The 20068-nt window shown below is 45.8% G+C and overlaps 1 protein-coding gene across 1 annotated transcript in view; it reads left to right on the forward strand.

Annotated features, from left to right (window-relative positions):
* The window catches only part of CATSPERB (cation channel sperm associated auxiliary subunit beta), a gene marked incomplete at its 3' end in the record, with an annotated part of 59331 nt that extends 39268 nt beyond the window's left edge, over window positions 1-20063 (forward strand). Inside the window, exons 16-24 of the mRNA XM_060181368.1 lie at window positions 5588-5742; window positions 7258-7412; window positions 8478-8668; window positions 10018-10350; window positions 13204-13343; window positions 14201-14398; window positions 15949-16059; window positions 17452-17562; window positions 19941-20063. Coding sequence (XP_060037351.1) covers window positions 5588-5742; window positions 7258-7412; window positions 8478-8668; window positions 10018-10350; window positions 13204-13343; window positions 14201-14398; window positions 15949-16059; window positions 17452-17562; window positions 19941-20063 — 1517 coding nt within the window. The remainder of the gene's footprint in view (window positions 1-5587; window positions 5743-7257; window positions 7413-8477; window positions 8669-10017; window positions 10351-13203; window positions 13344-14200; window positions 14399-15948; window positions 16060-17451; window positions 17563-19940) is intronic.
* Between the last annotated feature and the right edge of the window lie 5 nt (window positions 20064-20068).

Raw genomic sequence — 20068 nt, forward strand, 5'->3', positions numbered from 1 at the left:
TGATTTGATGTGATCTGGGGCCCATATTCAACACAGAAGCCTGTGTGACCTCTGCATCCCTGTAGGTCTGAGCTCACCTTCTGTGGTCACGGTTAGGAACATTCCAGGCTGCACCGATTTCAAGACCCATCTTCTTCGGGTGGTAGGCAGAGTATGTTATCCAGCCTCCCTTTGGATAATGGAACAGTCCCTACCATTGTTGATCCACATCGAGGGCAGGGTCCTATAGGGGCCCACAAAAGGGTTCATTATGTTGTTCCATGATGGAGATGACCAGTGACAGTGGAGGGAGGGATCTGTTAGAGGTCTAGGCCCATCATGCCTGTGTGGGAACCCCAGGACTCCCTGACGAGGGCCCCAGGTGATGGGGTGGCCTGGTAGTGAGTAAAGAGCCATCATTAAAGTGTGCCGGTCTCTTCCCTTATTCAGCTTTTGTCGTCCGTACTTTGTCTGGTGGAGCCCGTCCTCCCCAGAGCCCTGCCCCACTAGAGAAAGAGAGAGGCAGGCTGGGAGTGTGGATCCACCTGTCAACGCCCATGTTCAGTGGGGAAGCAATTACAGAAGCCAGACCTGCCACCTTCTGCAACCCACAATGACCCTGGGTCCATTCTCCCAGAGGGATAGAGAATAGGGAAGCTATCGGGAGAGGATGGGATACGGAGATCGGGTGGTGGGAATTGTATGGAATTGTACCCCTCTTATCCTATGATCTTGTCAGTATTTCCATTTTATAAATAAAATTTTTTTAATTTAAAAATATGAAAAAGCTGCTAGAGAGGCTGGGTGGTGGCTGCCTGGTTGAGCACACGTCAAGGTGCACAAGGTCTTGGGTTCAAGCTCCCACATCCGCCCACCGGGGAGAAGCTTCACGTGTAGTGGATCAGGCTGCGGGTGTCTCTCTGTTCCTTCCTTAGCCACTCTCTCTCTCTCTATCTGTCTCTGATGAGTAAATAAGTAACCTTCACATCCCCTGCTGACTCCACATCACAGGCACACTGGGGCTGAATTGCAGGTCTTGACATTGCTGGTCACTGTGACAGTGTGTGTGTAAATGGAAACGTCACAATCTCACTTGTCTTTGAGTGCATAGCTCAGTGGTACTGAATGCACTCAATGTTCTTTAACTGTCTCACTTTTTCTTTTTAAGTTTCATTTCTCAGTTTTCTACATAACAATTCAGCTCCCTCTAGGTCCTCCTCTGCCATCATGTTCCAGGACCGCAACCCCCTCAACCCTAGAGTCTTTTACTTTGGTGTAATACACCCCCACCATTTACTTTGTTTTGTTTTCATTTTGTAAAGTGAAAATTGTCCTCCTTTGAGCAGCACCCTTTTTTCTCCCGGCCATAGCCGCTGCTACTTCTCCTTTGGCTATCTGTATCCATGGCCTCTGACTGCTTTGGGGGCCTCACGTAAGTGGCTGGGTTATTGCTCTCAGAATAAAGTCAGTGTTCATCCTTGTCTTAGCCCATGTCAGAACTTTCTTCATTTTTAGCACCCAATAATATTTCATAGTGTGTTTTATCTTCCTGTTATTGTGTTTGCAATGGATGGGTCTTACACGTGCACGATTCCATCATTCCCGGTTATATATTTAGTGAGAGAGAGAAGGTTGGGGGGAAGAGACACAGAGACAGGCCAGGGCCCTGCTCTGCTCTGGCTGACATTGGTGCTGGGGATGGAACCTGGGACCTCAGAGCCTCAGGCAGGAGAGGCTTTTGCAGAACCATGATGTTGTCTCCCCAGTCCAGATTCTCTTTTATTCTTTTTATTTCAGAGAGAGCGAAACACACACAAAGGGAGAAACAGCAGACGAAGAGTGAGACACCACAACATTCCTCACGCTGGTCCTTGCACTTCGCACCACCTGCGCTTAATCCACTGTGCTGTCGCCCGACCCCCCGCTTTCCTTTGGGGTTCATAGTTTCCCTGGTGCCGCAGTGCTCCTGTGAGGTGCCCAAGCTGAGCGCAGGGCTGTCTGCGTGGTGAGGTGTGCACCTTAGCCAGTGAACTCTTTCCAGCCCTCGGTGTATGCCCCACTGCACACTCGTTGCTCAGCACACTCGTTTGGCTTCTATCTGGCTGCTATGAATACCGCTGCAGTGGACACAGGTGCACAGAACGGCTCTTTGAAACCCTGCTTCTCGTCTTTGGGGCACATGTCTGGATGTGGAGTTTGTGGGTAACATGGCAGTCCTTGTCTTAATTTTGTTGTTGTTGTTTGAAAAAGTGTCATTCTGCTTTCAGCAGTGGATGTATCACATTCATTCCCACCATCAGTGTAGAAGGTTGTTCACCTCCTTCAGTTTTTTCACCTCCTCGCTCTGTTTTGATAGTTATTTGAATGGATACAGGGTGGTATTTCAGGTACTTGTGATTTATGTCTGCCTAGTCACCAGTGAGCACAGGGAAGGCCCCACAGCACTGGGGGAAGCTCCTAGGCTCTCCCTTCCTTACTGTGCGACTATAGTTTTGTCCCAGTGTCAAACTGTGATGTAGTCTTTTCAAAGGCACCTTAACCAGCAATAAAGCTCAAGCAGGACTGAGAAGATAGCATAGTGGTGCTGCAAAGTGAAGCGAAACAAGTTTTCATATCTGAGACGCCAAAAGGCCCAGGTTCAATCCCCAGAGACCCCAGAGCGCGTGTAGATTCACCACTGTGGCGCCAATGCCACCTGGTGGACAATGGCGGTAATACAGTGCATTGTAAACGTGTGTAGAAATCCTCTGTAGGTGACTCTTTTTTCTCTCTCAGCCTTGAGGATCCTTTCTTTATCCTGATTCCTTTCCATTCTAAATAGGATGTGTCTTGGTGTCTTTAGGTCTGGGTTAATTCTGTTTGGGACCCTCTGGTCTTCTTCAACCTTTACGTCTTTGATGTTGTCTAGACTAGAGAAGTTCTCAGCTGTTATGTCCTGAGGAATGCTTTCTTCCCCTCCCTCTTTCTTCCTCTGGTAAGCCAATAATGCAGATGTTACTTCTTTTGAATTCACCCCACATGTCTCTGTTGTTGCTTTGTTGTTCTCAGTATCTCTAAATCTCTTTGTGAGATCTCTTGCTTCTTCGTTTTGTCTAATTCGTCCTTGATCTTGCTAATTCTGTTTTCTGCCTCACTTATTCTATTCTGTCTCTCCTCTGGTGTTTTCTGGAGCTCATCTATTTTGTTACCCTGTTCTGATACTGTCTTTGCTTGTTCCGCTAGTTGTGTTCTTAGCTCAGCTATTTGAGCTTTCAGGTCTCTACTTACCTCAAGATGATTAGTGTTTTCTTCCACAGTCTCACTGGCTGTTTCCTCATGTCTGATGACTTTATTTGCAAACTCTTTGCTCACTCCTGTGACTAATTCCATAACTAGCATTTGGATTTTGACCTCATTGTTCTGTACTTCAACCTTTAGGGGGTATTTAGCTGAACTTTTGTCCTGGTTCATTTCTCCAGTGTTTCCTCTTGGCTTAACCATTCTATATGGTATGTTACGAGGTCCCTCTCTCAGTGATTTTCAAATTACTGATCAATCTTGCCTGGACTGATCTGTGTCTAAGTAAGGTACTTAAAGAGTTCACAAGGAGTCAGGCAGTAGCACAGCTGAGTTAAGCGCAGGTGGTACGAAGTGCAAGGACCAGCGTTAGGATCTCAGTTCGAGCCCCCGGCTCCCCACCTGCAGGGGAGTCACTTCCCAAATGGTGAAGCAGGTCTGCAGGTGTCTGTCGTTCTCTCCCCCTCTCTGTCTTTCCCTCCTCTCTCCATTTCTCTGTCCTATCCAACAACAACAATATCAATTACAACAACAATAATAACTGCAACAACAATAATTTAAAAAAACAAGGGCAACAAAAGGGAAAATAAATATTAAAAAATAAAATAAATATTTAAAAAAAGAGTTCACAGCTGTGGAAATTAACAGTTGTTTCAATATTATCTCAATCCCTGAGTTGAAGCACAGTGGCTGTTAAAGCCTCTTTTGTTCTTTTTCTCCCAGGTAGGCTATGGGAGCCTGAGGGCTTTGTAACTATAAATAGGCTTCTTAGCTTCATCACTTACTCCTGACCAAGAGATAAAGCAGGGTGGGGGAGAGACAGCACAGTGGTTATGCACAGAGACTCTCATACCCCGAGGATCCAAAGCCCCTGGCTCAATTCGGCTGCTCTTCCAGCATCCAGAGCCAAGCTGGAAGTTCTCTGTCCTCCCCCCAACAGCGCTGCTCCAGCCTCCCGGGGCAGTAGCCATGGAGACTCACAGTTGCATTTGGTGAGCCTTAGGTGAGTCCTCTCCTGCCTTCAGCAGTCTTTTTGTTGGTAAAACAGACTGGAGGTGGTGCCTCAACAGGCAAACCAGCAGACTGTTAGCAGCTGCTTGGGAGCGGATACAGGCTTTAGGCCCAGGAATCTCTCCTTAGGCTCCTCTCTATCCACAAGTTGCGTAGCTGCGTATCTGCACTCACAGGTGATTTCGTGAGCTCCCAAAGTCGTTCTAGTCCTGTCTTGTTATGGTCCCAGGTGGTCTCCTTTGGTATTCCTAGTTGACCAGGGAGAGGAGAAGAGAGGACAGGAGGGGAGAGGAGAGGAGGGAGGGGGGAGAGGAGAGGAGAAGAGGGGAGAGGAGGGGAGAGGAGGGGAGAGGAGAGAAACACAGCTGCTGCTCCTCTGTAGCCCCGCCTCCAGAAGTTCTAAAAGTGCGTCTGGATTTCCACAAGGGCAAAGTGAGCCTTTCACTCTGTCTCTCTCCCTCTCTATCACCCCCTTCCCTCTTGATTTCTGTCTCTAGCCAAAAAATAAATAAAGATGGTAATAGTAAGAAGAAGAAAGTGAGCCTGAAGGTGTAGATGAAGCCTGGCGGGTTAAATCTTCAATGTCTGCATGGCTGATGCCTGCCTAGTCGGGAATCCGAGTTGCTGTTGGTTGGAGTAGATTCCACAGCAGGGGAGAGCAAGTCTCTTACACTAGATCCTGGACTTCCCTCACTCTGACTCTCTTCTACCTCCACAGACAGGTTCTGTATTAAGACGGAGCCTGAAGGGGCCCCACAGTGCCACAACTGGTTGAGTGCACATGTTACAATATGCAAGGACCCAGGTTCAAGCTCCCAGTCCCCACCTGCAGGGGAAAAGCTTTGTGAGTGGTGAAACAGGGCTGCAGATATCTCTCTGTCTCTGTCCCTCTCTATGACCCTCCCTCTCGACTTCTGGCTGTCTCTATCTAATAAATAAAGGTAATTAAAAAAAAATAAGACAGAGCCTGGAAAGGACAGTCCAGGGACTTCATAAAGACCAGTATCCATTGCACTGGTTTGAGACTCACAAAGAGTTCCATTTCCCAGTCATATAGGAGTTGTCAGAAGCTCTAATAATAGAAAATTCTCTAGGGCTGTGCAGACAGCATAATGGTTCTGCAAAAAGACTTTCCTGAGGCTCCATGGTCCTAGGTTCAATCTCCAGCACCACCATAAAACAGAGCTGAGCAGTGTTCTGCACTCTTGCTCTCTCAAATAAATTAATTAAATATTTAAATAAAAATTGATTCATCTACTTTTGAAAAATTGCTTTAGTTGTGTTACAGCAATGTAAGACTTCTGTTTCTCTCCCACAACAGGACTGAGAAAATACAGCAAACTTGGATCTATTTCTGACGCCATTTACACCTTATACTACGACCACATGGGGTTCATACACAAAGTGACCCCCGATAAGTTTGATGCGGGTACATCCATTGAAGCCTTTGGAAACTCTAAAGGCATTTTCGGAGCGGTGAGTGGTCTAGCGCACTGAGCCAGCTTGCTGTGTTTCCAGACTAGATGACATGTCCTATACGCAGAATAATATGACAATAGAAAGCAGTCAACATTTTCTTTGGGGAGACAGTTGAAGTATTGTGCTCTGCTGGACCAAAAGGAAAACCTTGGATGTTGGAGAGCATCTCTGAGACTTAAAGTGCCACACAGATTTAGCTTCAGCCGGGATGCCCCGTACAAGTTCCTTCAAGCACAATAGCATCCGTGTGGCTGAGCTCCATCCACTGCTCCCAGCCCTGGTTTGGGGGATGGGGTTGGTTTTCTGTCTCCCAAGGTTGACCTTGAAGAAACATGAATTCTGGCTGTCCCTCCCTCTGGTTCACTTTTTCATAATGTATGTATATATATATATATATGTATATGTATATATGATAGAGACATAATTTGAGAGATAAGGGAGAGGCTGGGGAGATAGCATAATGGTTCTGCAAAATACTCTCATGCTCTAAGGTGCCAGGTTCAATCCCCAGCACCACCAGGAGTCAGCTGGGCCATGCTCTGATCTCTGTCTCTGTTTTTCTCTTAATCTCTCTCTCTATTAAAATGATGTAAATACAGTATAGTTTTAAAATGAGAGAGAGAGAGAGAAAAAAAAAAAAAACAGGGAAGAAGGAGAATAAAAGATACCTGCACCCCTGTTTCACCACCTATGAAGCTCTCCCCCTGCAGGTGAGAACCACAGGCATGAACCTGGGTCCCTGAGCATGGTAACACATATACTCTACCTCCTTCTAGCTTTAAAATAAATAAATCTTAAAATTAGAATAAGTAGGGGGCTGGGTGGTGGCACATCTGCTTGAGTGCACAAGGACCCAGGTTCAAGTCCCCAGTCCCTATATGCAAGGGGGAAGCTTAACTAGAGGTGAAGCAGGGCTGCAAATGTCTCTCTTTCTCTGTCTGTCCCTATCTCCCCTTCTCCTTTCAGTTCCTCTCTGTCTCTGCCAAATAAATAAATAGATGAGCCAGTGGTGGTGCCCCCACTAGAGCAGACACATCATCATGCTCAGGGACCTGGGTTTAAGACCTTGGAAGTGGAAGCTGCGTGAGCAGTGGAGCAGTGCTGCGGGTGCCTTTTCTCTCTGTCTCTTTCCCTCTCTGTCTCTCTGTCTCTCACCCTCTAGCAAAATGATAGCTGCTGGGAGCTGTGGACCTGTGCGGGCACCAGCCCCAGTGATAGCCCTGGTGGCGAAAATGAAACAGAATAAAGTCTACCCTTCAGACCCTTCCAGTGTACACATGGGAACTGCAAGACGTCATCTCCCTTTCCCCCCCCGAATTACACAAAGGACGCAGGAATCTTAAACGGACTCTCCCTTCATCAGAATTCCTTGTGCCCCTCAGCAGAAACAAGCCTCTGGGCCTTGCCATCTTCTTGCTGATGGGCAGAGCCGCCTGGTTTGGGCAGCTGTGTTAGACGTGGGCTGCCCTGCAGGTGAGTCTCAGGCTGTCTTCTTCTTCCCTCCTCCTGCAGGCTCCTGACATGGGCTTCGAGACTCCTCTGGCCGTGCAGTACATCACTTTAACGGATATGATCTTCTTTGCCTATGTACCCAACACCCAACCTGTAGACACCATTTACACCAAGAAATTTGACACCATTCACTTTGGGAAGGTGATCCAATCTGAGTAGGTCCTGATCTGCTCAAATACTGTTCAGACGCCAACCAGGTTGCTGAGTTCTAGATTCTGAGCTCTTTCCCCCACCCCAGATAACTTTCGTGGTCTTTCTACTGGACCCTCACAAGGGCGGACAGCCCTCTCTGCCTTTCCGTAGCCACCCCACCTCCCCTCACTCCCAGGTGTCTATATTGTCACCATGGTTTTGCCTTTTCCAGAATGTCATGAGGTTGACTGGTTTCTTCCACTTGGTAAGAATGCATTTAAGATAATCATGACTTTTGTAATACTTTGTGTTTGTCACTAGGGCACCACACAAAACCTGCCTTCCTGTCCTTTCCTCACTGGGGTCACTTGTCTGCGCTTGTCACGGCTGAAAGCCCCAATCCTTTTCCTCCTTCCTTCCTTGCATTCTTTATGATTAGATCACTTTATTTCACTTTACTGGGGGAACATGGCTGTTGTCACAGGGGTGCAATTTCACATCTCCCTGCCCTCTTTGCTTTATCTTGTCTTTATCAGCTCCCCTCCCAATTCCACCATAACCAGGGCTGTGCCACTCCAAGATGACTTCCTTAGAGATAAAGAGAGTGTTCTCCAGTGAGGTGGGGGCTAGGCTTGAACCTGGATCATGCACATGGCAAAGCAGTGCACTATCCAAGTGAGTTATTTCTCAGCCCTATCTTGTCACTTCATTTCAAATTCCTTGTTCTTTACTAAGATAAACGGCTGAGTGGTGGTCCACCTGGTTAAGCTCACATGTCGCCATAGACAAGGACCAGGATTCAAGGCTCCAGTCCCCACCTGCAGGGAGAAGCTTCGCAAGCAGTGAGGCAGGGCTGTAGGTGTCTCTCTTTCACTCACCCTCTCCCCTGCCCTCTCCATTTCTCTGTCTCTATAATTTAATTCATTAATTGTTCCTTTTTAAAAGATGCCAGATAAGCTCCAGATTCTACCCACCTCTGTGTTTCTTATCACTAAGGTTTAAAGCCCTCTTTTGACCGTTTATTGTTTATTGTTTGACCAAGTTTATTGGTGTGTGTGTGTGTGTGTGATGTTTCTGGTTTTTTTTAGTAAAATCGGGACAGCTTACATAAAGGAGATCCTGTACCACGACTCTCCAGAAGGATTTCTGTCCTCAGTTATTGCGGAAGTCATACAGCCTTTTGGACTTGAAACACTGACTGAGAGTCCTTGTTTGGCCAGCTCCCTTTTCATTGATGAAGACACAGCGCCCTTCTACAAACTCAGTCTTAGGTCACGACGTAAGTGTAACCATACTTCTCTGGTGGTGAAAAATGGAATTTTTCTTGTAGGGTACAGTTTCTGCTTCCTTATAGTAATCAGGCTGGTGAGTGGTCAGTAGAAGTCTCCGTGTTCTTAGCCCTTTGGAGGACTCCATTACTTCTAGTATAGTTAAGTCTACATAGAACTTAATTGGTATTTCATTTATAATGGTGCCTGTTGATTTTTCCTATAATGCTCTTTTGTCTTTAACAGGAGAAGTGAGAGAAAATATAAATTCCATGCAGACTTTGCCCTACAGAATAAACAGTTTTAAAATTATCTTCACTTATTTATTGGGTAGAGGCCACCAGAAATCAAGAGAGAAGAGGGTGATAGAGAGGGGGAGACAGAGAGACACCTGCAGCCCTTCTTCGCCATTCATAAAGCTTTCCCCCTGCAGGTGGGGACTGAGGGCTTGAACTTGAGTCCTTGTGCATTTTAACATGTGCTCAGCCAGATGAGCCACCACCTGGCCTGAGAATAAAATGTTTTTTGCTTATTAATGAGGGAGAGCCAGAGCATCATTCTGGTTCATGCTATGCTGGAGAATGAACTTGGGAACTCATGTCAGTGAGTCCAAATCCTCCCCACTGCATCACCTCTTGGATGGCTGTGATAAAACAACTTTTAGGGTCCAGGTAGTGGTGCACCTGGCCGATCACACACATTAACATGCTCAAGGACTCGGGTTCAAGCCCACACTTTCACCTGCAGTAGAAAGCTTCCTAAGTGGTGAAGTAAGGCTGCACATCTCTCCCTTCCTTACTGATTTCTCTCTGTCCCTATAAAAAATTAATAATAAAAAAATCTTTAAAAACAGATTTCAGTGATTTTATTCTTTGTTTTTTGTTTTGTTTTTATTGTCACCATGGTTATTGCTGGGGATTGGTTCCAGCACTATGAACCCACTGCTCCTGTCAGCCATTCCCCCCAATCCTTTCTCTTTCTTTCTTTCTTTCTCTCTTTCTTTCTCATTTGTGTTAGGTAGGACAGACGGAAATCGAGAGAGGATGGGAGAGAGAGAGATACCTGCAGACCTTCTTCATTGCTCCTGAAGTGGACCCCCTGCAGGTGGGGACTGGGTTCTCGAACCCAGGTCCTTGCATTTGGTAATATGTGCATTTTACCATGTGCATCACCACCCATACCTTAATATTAGTTTTAAAAACTGTAAGATTGTCAGAATATCATCTGTATGTAAATAGAAACCTATATTCTATGTTTCTGTCACCACACCAGCAGCTCTGTGCAGTCTGCTCACCCTCCAGTGCGATCGCAGAGTTTGCTTTCATTCCCCACCATTATTTTATACTTGTTCATGTTTTAGCTCTAGGCGGTGCTTCCAAATTTCAAAAATCGGATGAAGAGAAGACCGTGGTGATTCCCGGATATAGCAGCTTCTTAATCACAGAAGTCACAGATGATGAAAATGCTTTAGGTGTTCCAACCATGCTTCAAAGGGCACCCAAGAATATGACTTTTCAAAGTGACTCCTGGTTCTTACACAACTTTGGGCAGAAGAGTGGGAGAACCTGGAAAGTATATTCAAGGCCATGCAATTACTGGTTTCAACACGATTCACAATCTCTCAGCATCCAAAACTACGTTGACGTGGGGAAATCCCACTCCTTCAAACTCAAGGTCTTGCCCAATAAAAGAGGTGAGCCCCCTCCTTGGAAGACAGCCATAAAGGAGGCTGAATGTAAAATACGCTCTTTTGCCACTCCCTTCTCTTTGTTTTTCCCAGGAGTTGGCCTCCACTTGCAGCTTTAGTTTCTGATTACTCAGTGCTAGCTTGTGTGTGAGGCTTTGTAGCCTGTAGGCTCAAATTCCTGTGAAGTACTGAGTTATCTCATCAGCCATGTAGCAAAATGACCTTTATTCCTTTTCAATGGAATGTTTTTAGAGGGACGGGAGGAGGTGCACCCAGTAGAGTATGCATGTTACAGTATACAAGCACCCGGGTTCAAGCCTGTAGAGTATGCATGTTACAGTATACAAGGATCCAGTTTCAAGCCCCCACCTGCAGGAGAGGAAGCTTCACAAGCAGTAAAACAGGGCTGCAGGTGTCTCTCACTCACTCTCTGTCTCCCCCCTTCCTTCTCAATTTCTGTCTCTATCCAAAGTAAATTAATAAATATATTTTGAAAAGGAAAAGAAATTAATATTTATTTAGTCTATTTAATGTTTTTAGTAACCTGCAAAGGCTTATAATCCCCCTTTCAAGGATGAGGTTAAGTTACTAGCTCAAGTTCATACAGAGTTTAGATTTTTGCTATCCGGGGTGGGTGTGGGCACACTTGGCAGCATGATTCTAATTATCTTAACTATCAGTTTTAAACTGGAAATGATGGGGCCAGGCAGTGGTGCACCTGGCTAAGCACACACACAAAACTGAAAATGACTTTTTAAAAAAGCCTGCCCTGCTTCTCCACGTGTATGACCCAGGTTTGAGCCTGGCCCACACAGCACTGAGTGAAGGAAGCTTCACAAAGTGAAGGAAGCTTCAGTGCTGTGGTCCCTTTCACTCTTTCTATCTCTGTGTGTGTTTCTATCTCAAACAAATGAACAAATAGACTTAATTAGTCATCTGTTTGTGAGGAGAGACAGAACCAAAACATTACTCTGGCACATGCTCTGTTGGGCATGAAATCTAGGACCTCTTACTTGAGGGTCTAACACCTGTCCCCTGGGCCATTCCAGAAATGACTTTCTTAGTGATCATTTGTATCATTCTATTGTCATTTTTCTGATAGAGAGAATAGGGAAAGAGGCCGTAGCACCAAAGCTCCCTTCACTGCAGTGGGATTTGCACTTGGACCTGAATAGCACACTTGGCAGAGCAGTACATTATCCAAGTGAGCTAGTCTGCCTGCTCCAGAAATTACCAGGCACTTGGTTACTTGTTACAAAGTGATATAAAGCTTATTGAAGATGGCAGAGAATTGACCCACTGAAAAAATATATAATAAAATTAAAAGTATTACTTATTTGTTGGATATAAACAGATAGGAATTGAGAGGAAGAGAAAAATAGGCGCCTGCAGCGCTGCATCACGGCCTGTGGGGTTCCCCTCACAGGTGGAGACTGGGGGCTTGAGCCAGGATCCTTGTGCATGGTAACACACGCACTCTACCAGGTCACCACCACCCTGCCCCACACAAAAAGTGTTTATTAAATAGCTAAATTAGAAAGGAAAGTGAGGAGAGCCAGAATGATATCATAGTGGTCATGCGACAGATGTCAGTGCCTGAGGCTCTAAGGTCCCAGGTTCAGCATCCAGCACCTCCACCAACCAGGCTTCAGCATCCAGCACCTCCGCCAACCAGGCCTCAGCATCCAGCACCTCCGCCAACCAGGCCTCAGCATCCAGCACCTCCGCCAACCAGGCCTCAGCATCCAGCACCTCCGCCAACCAGGCCTCAGCATCCAGCACCTCCGCCAACCAGGCCTCAGCATCCAGCACCTCCGCCAACCAGGCCTCAGCATCCAGCACCTCCACCAACCAGGTTCAGCATCCAGCACCTCCACCAACCAGGTTCAGCATCCAGCACCTCCACCAACCAGGCCTCAGCATCCAGCACCTCCACCAACCAGGTTCAGCATCCAGCACCTCCACCAACCAGGTTCAGCATCCAGCACCTCCACCAACCAGGTTCAGCATCCAGCACCTCCACCAACCAGGTTCAGCATCCAGCACCTCCACCAACCAGGTTCAGCATCCAGCACCTCCACCAACCAGGTTCAGCATCCAGCACCTCCACCAACCAGGTTCAGCATCCAGCACCTCCACCAACCAGGCTTAGCATCCAGCACCTCCACCAACCAGGCCTCAGCATCCAGCACCTTCACCAACCAGGTTCAGCATCCAGCACCTCCACCAACCAGGCCTCAGCCGTCTTCTCCACTGCATTTCTCAGTGCGAGAGGCAGACCCACAGGCAAAACCTGGCATTCTTGGGCTTGAGCTGCCAGGAAGTCTTCTCTCAGCAACAGGTGGCTGGTAGCCCTTGAGCTGCAGCCTGCATGCTTCAGTCTCTCAGGCACCCAGCGCTGTCCAGGGGCTAGAAAGAGAACTGTCAGGAGAGTGGTGGCGTCCAGTTTTCCTAAAGCATTAAACTTAACTCTAGAGAAGTCCCCAAACTAGGTCTGTAGCCCTTATGCAGACTTCACGACAGTCTATGGGCGCTCAAGAACGGATCCGCCAGTGGCTACTCAGCTGTCTACGCCTTTCCCGGTTTCAGGATGGTGAAATAGCCCACCGGGACAGTACGCTGCCTTGCCATGTGTGTGATGCAGGGTCGGGCCCGGCCCTTCCACGTGAGGGGGACTTTGGTGCAGGGTCGGCCCGGCCCTTCCACGTTGAGGGGAACTTTGGTGCTTTGTGGTCTGTTCTCTCTCCCTGCACCCTCCTTCCCTCCTCTCTCTTCCCCCTCTCTTTCTCCTTTTTCTATCAAAACATATATATACACATATTTCTGATTTAGCATTACTTGTTGGCCTTATTTCCATAGGCTCCAAGACACTTGGAACACCTCTTCTACAAGTAACTGTTGGAAACCCAAATCTGTTGGAAGTGAAAACTGAAGGCGCTTTTGATTACACTGACAGCTATGTTAAAACAGTGACCGTGGCTAGCAGATCTTTACGTCGAGTACGGCTTTTTTCTTTCGAACTTTATTGACAGGACAGAGAGAACTTGAAAGAGAAAGAGAGGCACCTGCAGTCCTGCTTCACCACTTGTGAGGCTTCCCCCCGCAGGTCGGGGGGGGGGCTTGAACCTGGGTCCTTATGCATGAGAACAGATGTGCTCAACTATGTGTTCCACCACCCGTGCCCCTGAGTAGGATTTTTTTTAAATGTATATACTGGGCAGTGGTAGACAGCATAATGGTTATGCAAAGAGACTCTCAGGCCTGAGCCTCCCAAGTCCCAGGATCAATCCCCCACACCATCATAAGCCAGAGCTGAGCAGTGCTCTGGTTATCAAAAAATAAAATAAAATAAAATAAAAAATAAAAAAATAAGGGAGTTGGGCGGTAGCACAGCGGGCTAAGTGCAGGTGGCACAAGGACCGGCATAAGGATCCCGGTTTGAGCTCCAGGCTCCCCACCTGCAAGCGGTACAGCAGGTCTGCAGGGGTCTGTCTGTCTCTCCCCTCTCTGTCTTCCCCTCCTCTCTCCATTTCTCTCTGTCCTGGCCAACTACAATGACAGCAATAGTAACTACAACAATAAAACAAGGGCAACAAAAGGGGGTCAATAATAAATAAATATTTCTAAAGGTCTATATTGTGTCTGTTCAGGTTTCCCCCTTTCCTACTAGCTCCTGTCATATTGACAAGACCCTTCCCTCGCCTCCCTCGAGACTTTCTTGAGCACTCTTCTCCCTGTTTCAGTACCCAGATAGTCACATGCGAAGACACTCAGTGTGTGTGCTTATGAATTTTGCACAGTCACAGTTCAGTCCTTGATGGTTGACTTTCACCTCTTTGTCTTTGGCTCTTTTCAGGGCTCAACCTCAGTGGCATTAGTTATCTGGGATGCTTCAACTGAGTGCTATGTGACAACGGTCGTGCAAATATTGAAAAGCAGTTGCAGTTACCTGAGATCCATGCACCACATTCCTAGTAGGATAATCCCAGAGGAAGACTGGGTTCACGGCATTTACACAGACAAGCAGGGTTTTAATATGATCAAAACATTGCCGGTAATATATATATATATGCTTATTTTTCCCATGTTGCTAATAATAGCCATAGCTATTATGTCAGAAACATCCCTGTTTTCTGGGAATTGTTTAAAGTGAGAACATACATATACTGTCTCTCATTTCTTTCTTTCTTTCTTTCTTTCGTCTCTCATTTCTAATCTTCACTGTGGCTTGGGCCACAGGTCTCAAGGCTTGTTGGGGTTTTGTTTTTGTTTAGAATTTGATATTTCACTTTAACTGAGGCCCTATTGGTGAGCACTGTATCTTTGTATTTTTGTGTCCAGTGTCACAGCTCTTCAAACTTGTGAAGCCAGCCCACATGTCCCACAAAGTCCCAATCCTTCTTTCCAGTCTAGGGGGCCACCATTTTCCTTGAAGCCCACTCCCCAGCCCCTCTGTTCTTAGGCAGAGTGTGTTGTTGTCTTTGTTGTTTACTTTTTAAAAAAATTATCAACACACCCAATGGCACCCGGTTGAGTGAACATGTTGCAATATTTAAAGCCCCAGATTCAAGCCCCAGGTCCCGACTTATAGGGAAGAAGCTTCACAGGCAGTGAAGCAGGGCTTCATGTCTTTCTTTTCCTCTCCTTTTCCTTTCTTGTTTTTTTAAGATAAGCATCTTTTTTAAAAAATATTTATTTATTTATTCATTTTCCCTTTTTGTTGCCCTTGTTGTTTTATTGTTGTAGTTATTATTGTTGTTATTATTGGATAGGACAGAGAGAAATGGAGTGAGGAGGGGGAGAGAAAGACAGACACCTGCAGACCTGCTTCACCGCCTGGGAAGCGACTCCCCTGCAGGTGGGGAGCCGGGGGCTCGAACCGGGATCCTGATGCCGGTCCTTGTGCTTTGCTCCACCTGCACTTAACCTGCTGCACTACCGCCCGACTCCCTCTCTCTCCTTTTCTATCTCCCCCTTCCCTCTCAATTTCTCTGTCTGTATCCAATAAATAAAATAATCATAGATTTCTGAGATATAAACAGTGATTTGCAGGACCAGGTGGTGGCACACCTGGTTGAGCTCACACAGTATAATGCATAAGGACCCCACGTGCAAGAGGAAATTTTCATGAGTGACAAAGTAGTGTCTCTCTGTCTCTTCCTCTATCACCCTCTCCATTCAGTTTTTCTCTGTCTAAAAAAGAAAAAAGAAGTGATTTTCTCTCATGTTGACCTCTCCTGAGCTAATATGTCTTATTACCCCATTTCAGTGCAGTAGCAGTAGCATTGAAATTAAAAAAAAAAAAACACAAAGCTTTACAGTTTTTGCCTTGTTGAGATCTCTGCCTTTCCTTTATTAAGTAACTTGGTGACCAAAAATAGCAAGTAACCAAACTTGGAGATGTATTTGCTACATGCTTCCTTTACTTTAGGTTGAGATTGTAGAAGTTCCTGAGAACGAAGGCTAAGAAAGAGGAATATAATTCAGTACCTGACGCTAAAAACGAAAGATTTGCTTGAAGGCTTCTCTGAGAAATCAATATATTTAAATTAAAGACAATAAGTAGTAATGAAGTCTATGTTTTCTTTGTTTAATCATTTGCAGATAAACTACAGACCTCCATCTAATATGGGAATTGCTATTCCACTCACAGATCACTTTTATCATGTAGACCCTAGCAAGCCTATACCAAGAAATCTATTTCACAAATCAAAGGTAAATACTATTTCTTTTAAATTTTTTTACTGTCTTTATTTATTGATTGGATAGAGACAGTCAGAAATCGAGAGAGAAAGGAGGGATAGAGAGGGTGAGAGACAGAGAGACACCTGCAGCCCTGCTTCACCACTTGTGAAGCTTTCCTCCTGCAGGTGGGGACTGGGGCTTGAACCTGCGTCCTTGCGCATTGTAATATGTGTGCTCAACCAGGTGCACCACCACAGGCCCCGGTAAGGTAGATATTATTTCTTTAGATTGAAAAAACCATTCAGTATAACTATAGGTGGGCCAAGTTGAGGGGGCAAATGGTAAAACAACACCAAACATAATGTTCCATCTGCCCCAACCTGTTAGTGTATTTATCATTATTACTATTATTGTTATTAGTAGTAGTAGTAGTATTTGCCTCCAGGGTTATCACTGGGGCTCGTTGCCTGCACTATGTATCCATTGCTCCTGGAGGCCATTTTTTCCCATTTTTGTTGCCCTTGTTGTTGTTATTGTTATTGATGCCATTGCTGTTGATGTTGTTGGATAGGACAGAGAGAAATGGAGAGAGAAGGGGAAGACGGGGGCGGGGAGGAGAAAGACAGACACCTGCAGACCTGCTTCACCGCCTGTGAAGTGACCCCCCCCTGCAAGTGGAGAGCCGGGGGCTCCAACTGGGATTCTTACACTGGTTCTTGCACTTGGCGCCACGTGTGCTTAACCTGCTGCGCCACTGCCCGACCCCCTATTTACCATTATTTTTATCATCGCCATGTTGTTATTGTTGCTGTTACTACCCCGCTCCTCCTCCTACTGCTTTAGTGCCCTCGTCTTCTTCTTAATAAGTAGTTCTGCATGTATGTCGGCATGTATGTATTTTAGACAGAGAGAGAGAGAGAGTGAAATGAACCACAACATCAGGTTCAGTGCAGTGGGGGCTTGAACCTGAGTCTTGTACATGGCACAGAAGCACACTATCCAAGTGATGAGCCCAGTTCCCACTAGTCTTACTGCTACTCTGAGATGTGGTTTTGGGTGTTGGCGCACTTGGTTGAGTGCACAAGGCCTGCAGGAGGAAGCTTCACACGTGGTGAAGCAGGGCCGCAGTTGTGTCTCTGTCTCTCTCCCTCGCCATTTTGCCTATCCCTCTCTATTTCCTCATCTCTCTAGCCAGTAAATAAAGTATTTAAATATTACACTTTTGAAACCCCTCCCCCCCCACACACCTCCTTGTCTCTCTTTGGTTTGTATTTTAAAAGGGTTAAGTGGGGTGAAAACATCTTTTCTCAAATGAAGCAGACCCTTGATCTACAGATTTTGTTGTTGTTATTCAAAGAATAAATTTGTATAGATTATGCCACATGCAAAAAAAAAGTCAACCTGTACTAATTCTATCTTTAGAACTCAGGGAAATTAAAACAGTGTGCCAACGTCTCTACTCGGGCAGAGTGTAAGTGCACAGACGCACAGAAGAACTCATATTCCGTGGCTTATTCAGATTGCAAAGAAAAGGTAATATGTTTTATCCCCTGAAAACAAGTACTTTCTTTTTTTAAAAAAAAAAAAAGATTTTATTTATCTATTGATGAGAAAGACAGGAGGAGAGAGAAAAAAAAACAGACATCACTCTGGCACATGTGCTGCTGGGATCGAACTCAGGACCTCATGCTTGAGAGTCCAAAGCTTTATCACTGCGCCACCTCCCGGACCACCACAAAGTACTTTCTAGTAAGAATTTCTTGAAATGAACATTTTAAGGGCACATGACTCGAAGCGCAAGGACCGGCATAAGCATCCCGGTTCGAGCCCCCCGGCTCCCCACCTGCAGGGGAGTCGCTTCCCAGGCGGTGAAGCAGGTCTGCAGGTGTCTGTCTTTCTCTCCCCCGCTCTGTCTTCCCCTCCTCTCTCCATTTCTCTCTTTCCTATTCAACAACGATGACAACAGCAGCAATAATAACTACAACAATAAAAAACAACAAGGGCAACAAAAGAGAAAATAAATAAAAATTAACTTAAATTAAAAAATAAGTTGTCTGGTGGTAGTAAGAAAATAGAAGACAGTATATATAATATGCTGGTTAAGACAAGGTTCTTATTGTTGACTGTAAACCATTAACCCCCCAATAAAAAAGTGAAAATGAAAAAAAGAGAAAGGAATCCCTGTCAAACATTTCATTTAATTAGTCTCAAAGAATTCAAAGATGGAAGTTGACATTGGTGTCTGCATTAGCTGAGACAATTCTATCTCAGAGGCTTGTAAGATTTTGCATATAATACATATTATAGTATATATAATACATATTAGGTGAATTTATTATATATTATATTATATATAATACAAATTTGGACAGAGTCAGCATTCACTAAGCTATCAGAATTGTTGTTATATACTTGATGAATTTATTGAGTGTTGATTATCTATGAAACACTGCTCTAAGACTTCTCCATGATTTTATCATTTAATTGGGGCTACAGGGAAACCAGGTAATTTGCCAGTGATGACACCATTAATGTGCAATGAAGCTTTCAGCCCAGGAGATGGCACGGTGGGTTAAAAAAAAAAAATGGACCCTGAAACATGAAGTTATGAGTTTGACCCTCAGAGGGATGCTGTTGGTCATGCTTCTACTTCCTCTCACTCAAATAAAAGAAGTAAATGTTTTAATATGTAATGAAGCTCCATTTGAGCTCTGTCTCTAGAGCTTAAGTTAAAAAATGTGGTTTATCATATGGGTGGTGGAGGAGAGTCAGGAGAGGTTTGGCTCTTGCCCCACTTCATGTAACATGAATTAGCAGAAAGAGTTTGCAAGAAATCTTAGCAAATTCCTGTGCAAAAAGTGCCTCTGATGCTCATGTTACGCCTGAATTCACATGGACTCAGTCAGAACTGGGCTAGGTGTTGGCTCACCCAGTAAGTGGAGCATATGCAGCAGAATAAATGAAAATCAGGGTTCAAGCCCCCCCCCCCCCCCGCCCCGTTCCACCTGCAGGAGGAGCTTCACCAACGGTGCAGCAGGCCCTTCTCTTTCTCCCTCCCCCTCTCTCTCTGACTCTGTCAGAGGAAGAGCAGTAGCCAAGTCTTTTTCTCTACTGGGGGATTAATGGTTTGCAGTCAACAGTAAAATACAGTAGTTTGTACACGTGTGACATTTCTCAGTTTTCCACATAACAATTCAACCCCCTCTAAGTCCTCCTCCGCCATCATGTTCCAGGACCTGAACCCGCCCAACCCCCCCCCCACTCCAAAGTCTTTTACTTTGGTGCAATACACCAAACCCAGTCCAAGTGCCACTTCGTGTTTTCTTATTTTTATTATAATTAGTGATTTAATAATGATCAACAAGATTGTGGGATAAGAGGGGTACAGTTCCATACAATTTCCACCACCAGAGTGCCATGTCCCATCTCCTCCATTGGAAGCTTCCTCCTCCCCCTCCCCTCCCCCTCCTCCCCCTCCCCCTCCCCCTCCTCCTTCACCAGAGCACTGCTCAGCTCTGGCTTATGGTGGGTGATGCAGGGGATTGAACCTGGGGTTTTGGAGCCTCAAGCGTGAGAGTCTCTTTGTATAACCATTATGCTCTCTACCCCCACCCGGTTCCTTATTGTTTAATCCCTCTGGCAGTATGGACCCAAATTCTTTATGGGGTGTAGAAAGTGGGAGTTCTGGCTTCTGTCATTGCTTCTCTGCTGGACATGGGTGTTGGCAGGTGGATCCATCCCCCCAGCCTGTCTCTGGCTTTTCCTAGTGGGGCAGGGCTCTGGGGAGGTGGGGTTCATCTGCCCAGGGAACCACCCAGCTCTTGGGAATATGTGCCTTCGCTCTTTACTAGGAAATGAAGTCAGTATGGAAGCTTCCAAATCTATACTCACTCTTGGAATTTGCATTCTAGGTCCCTCGTTTTAAGTTTCCCGTCACACATTATCCAATTTCCCTGGAAATTAACACTGAGAATGGATGGGTCCCAATAGGAATGCCATACCTGGTTACAGTGACTGAAGTGAATGGAAGGGAAAATTG

This window comes from Erinaceus europaeus, chromosome 22 (assembly GCF_950295315.1).
Source record: "Erinaceus europaeus chromosome 22, mEriEur2.1, whole genome shotgun sequence".
Classification (NCBI taxonomy): domain Eukaryota; kingdom Metazoa; phylum Chordata; class Mammalia; order Eulipotyphla; family Erinaceidae; genus Erinaceus; species Erinaceus europaeus.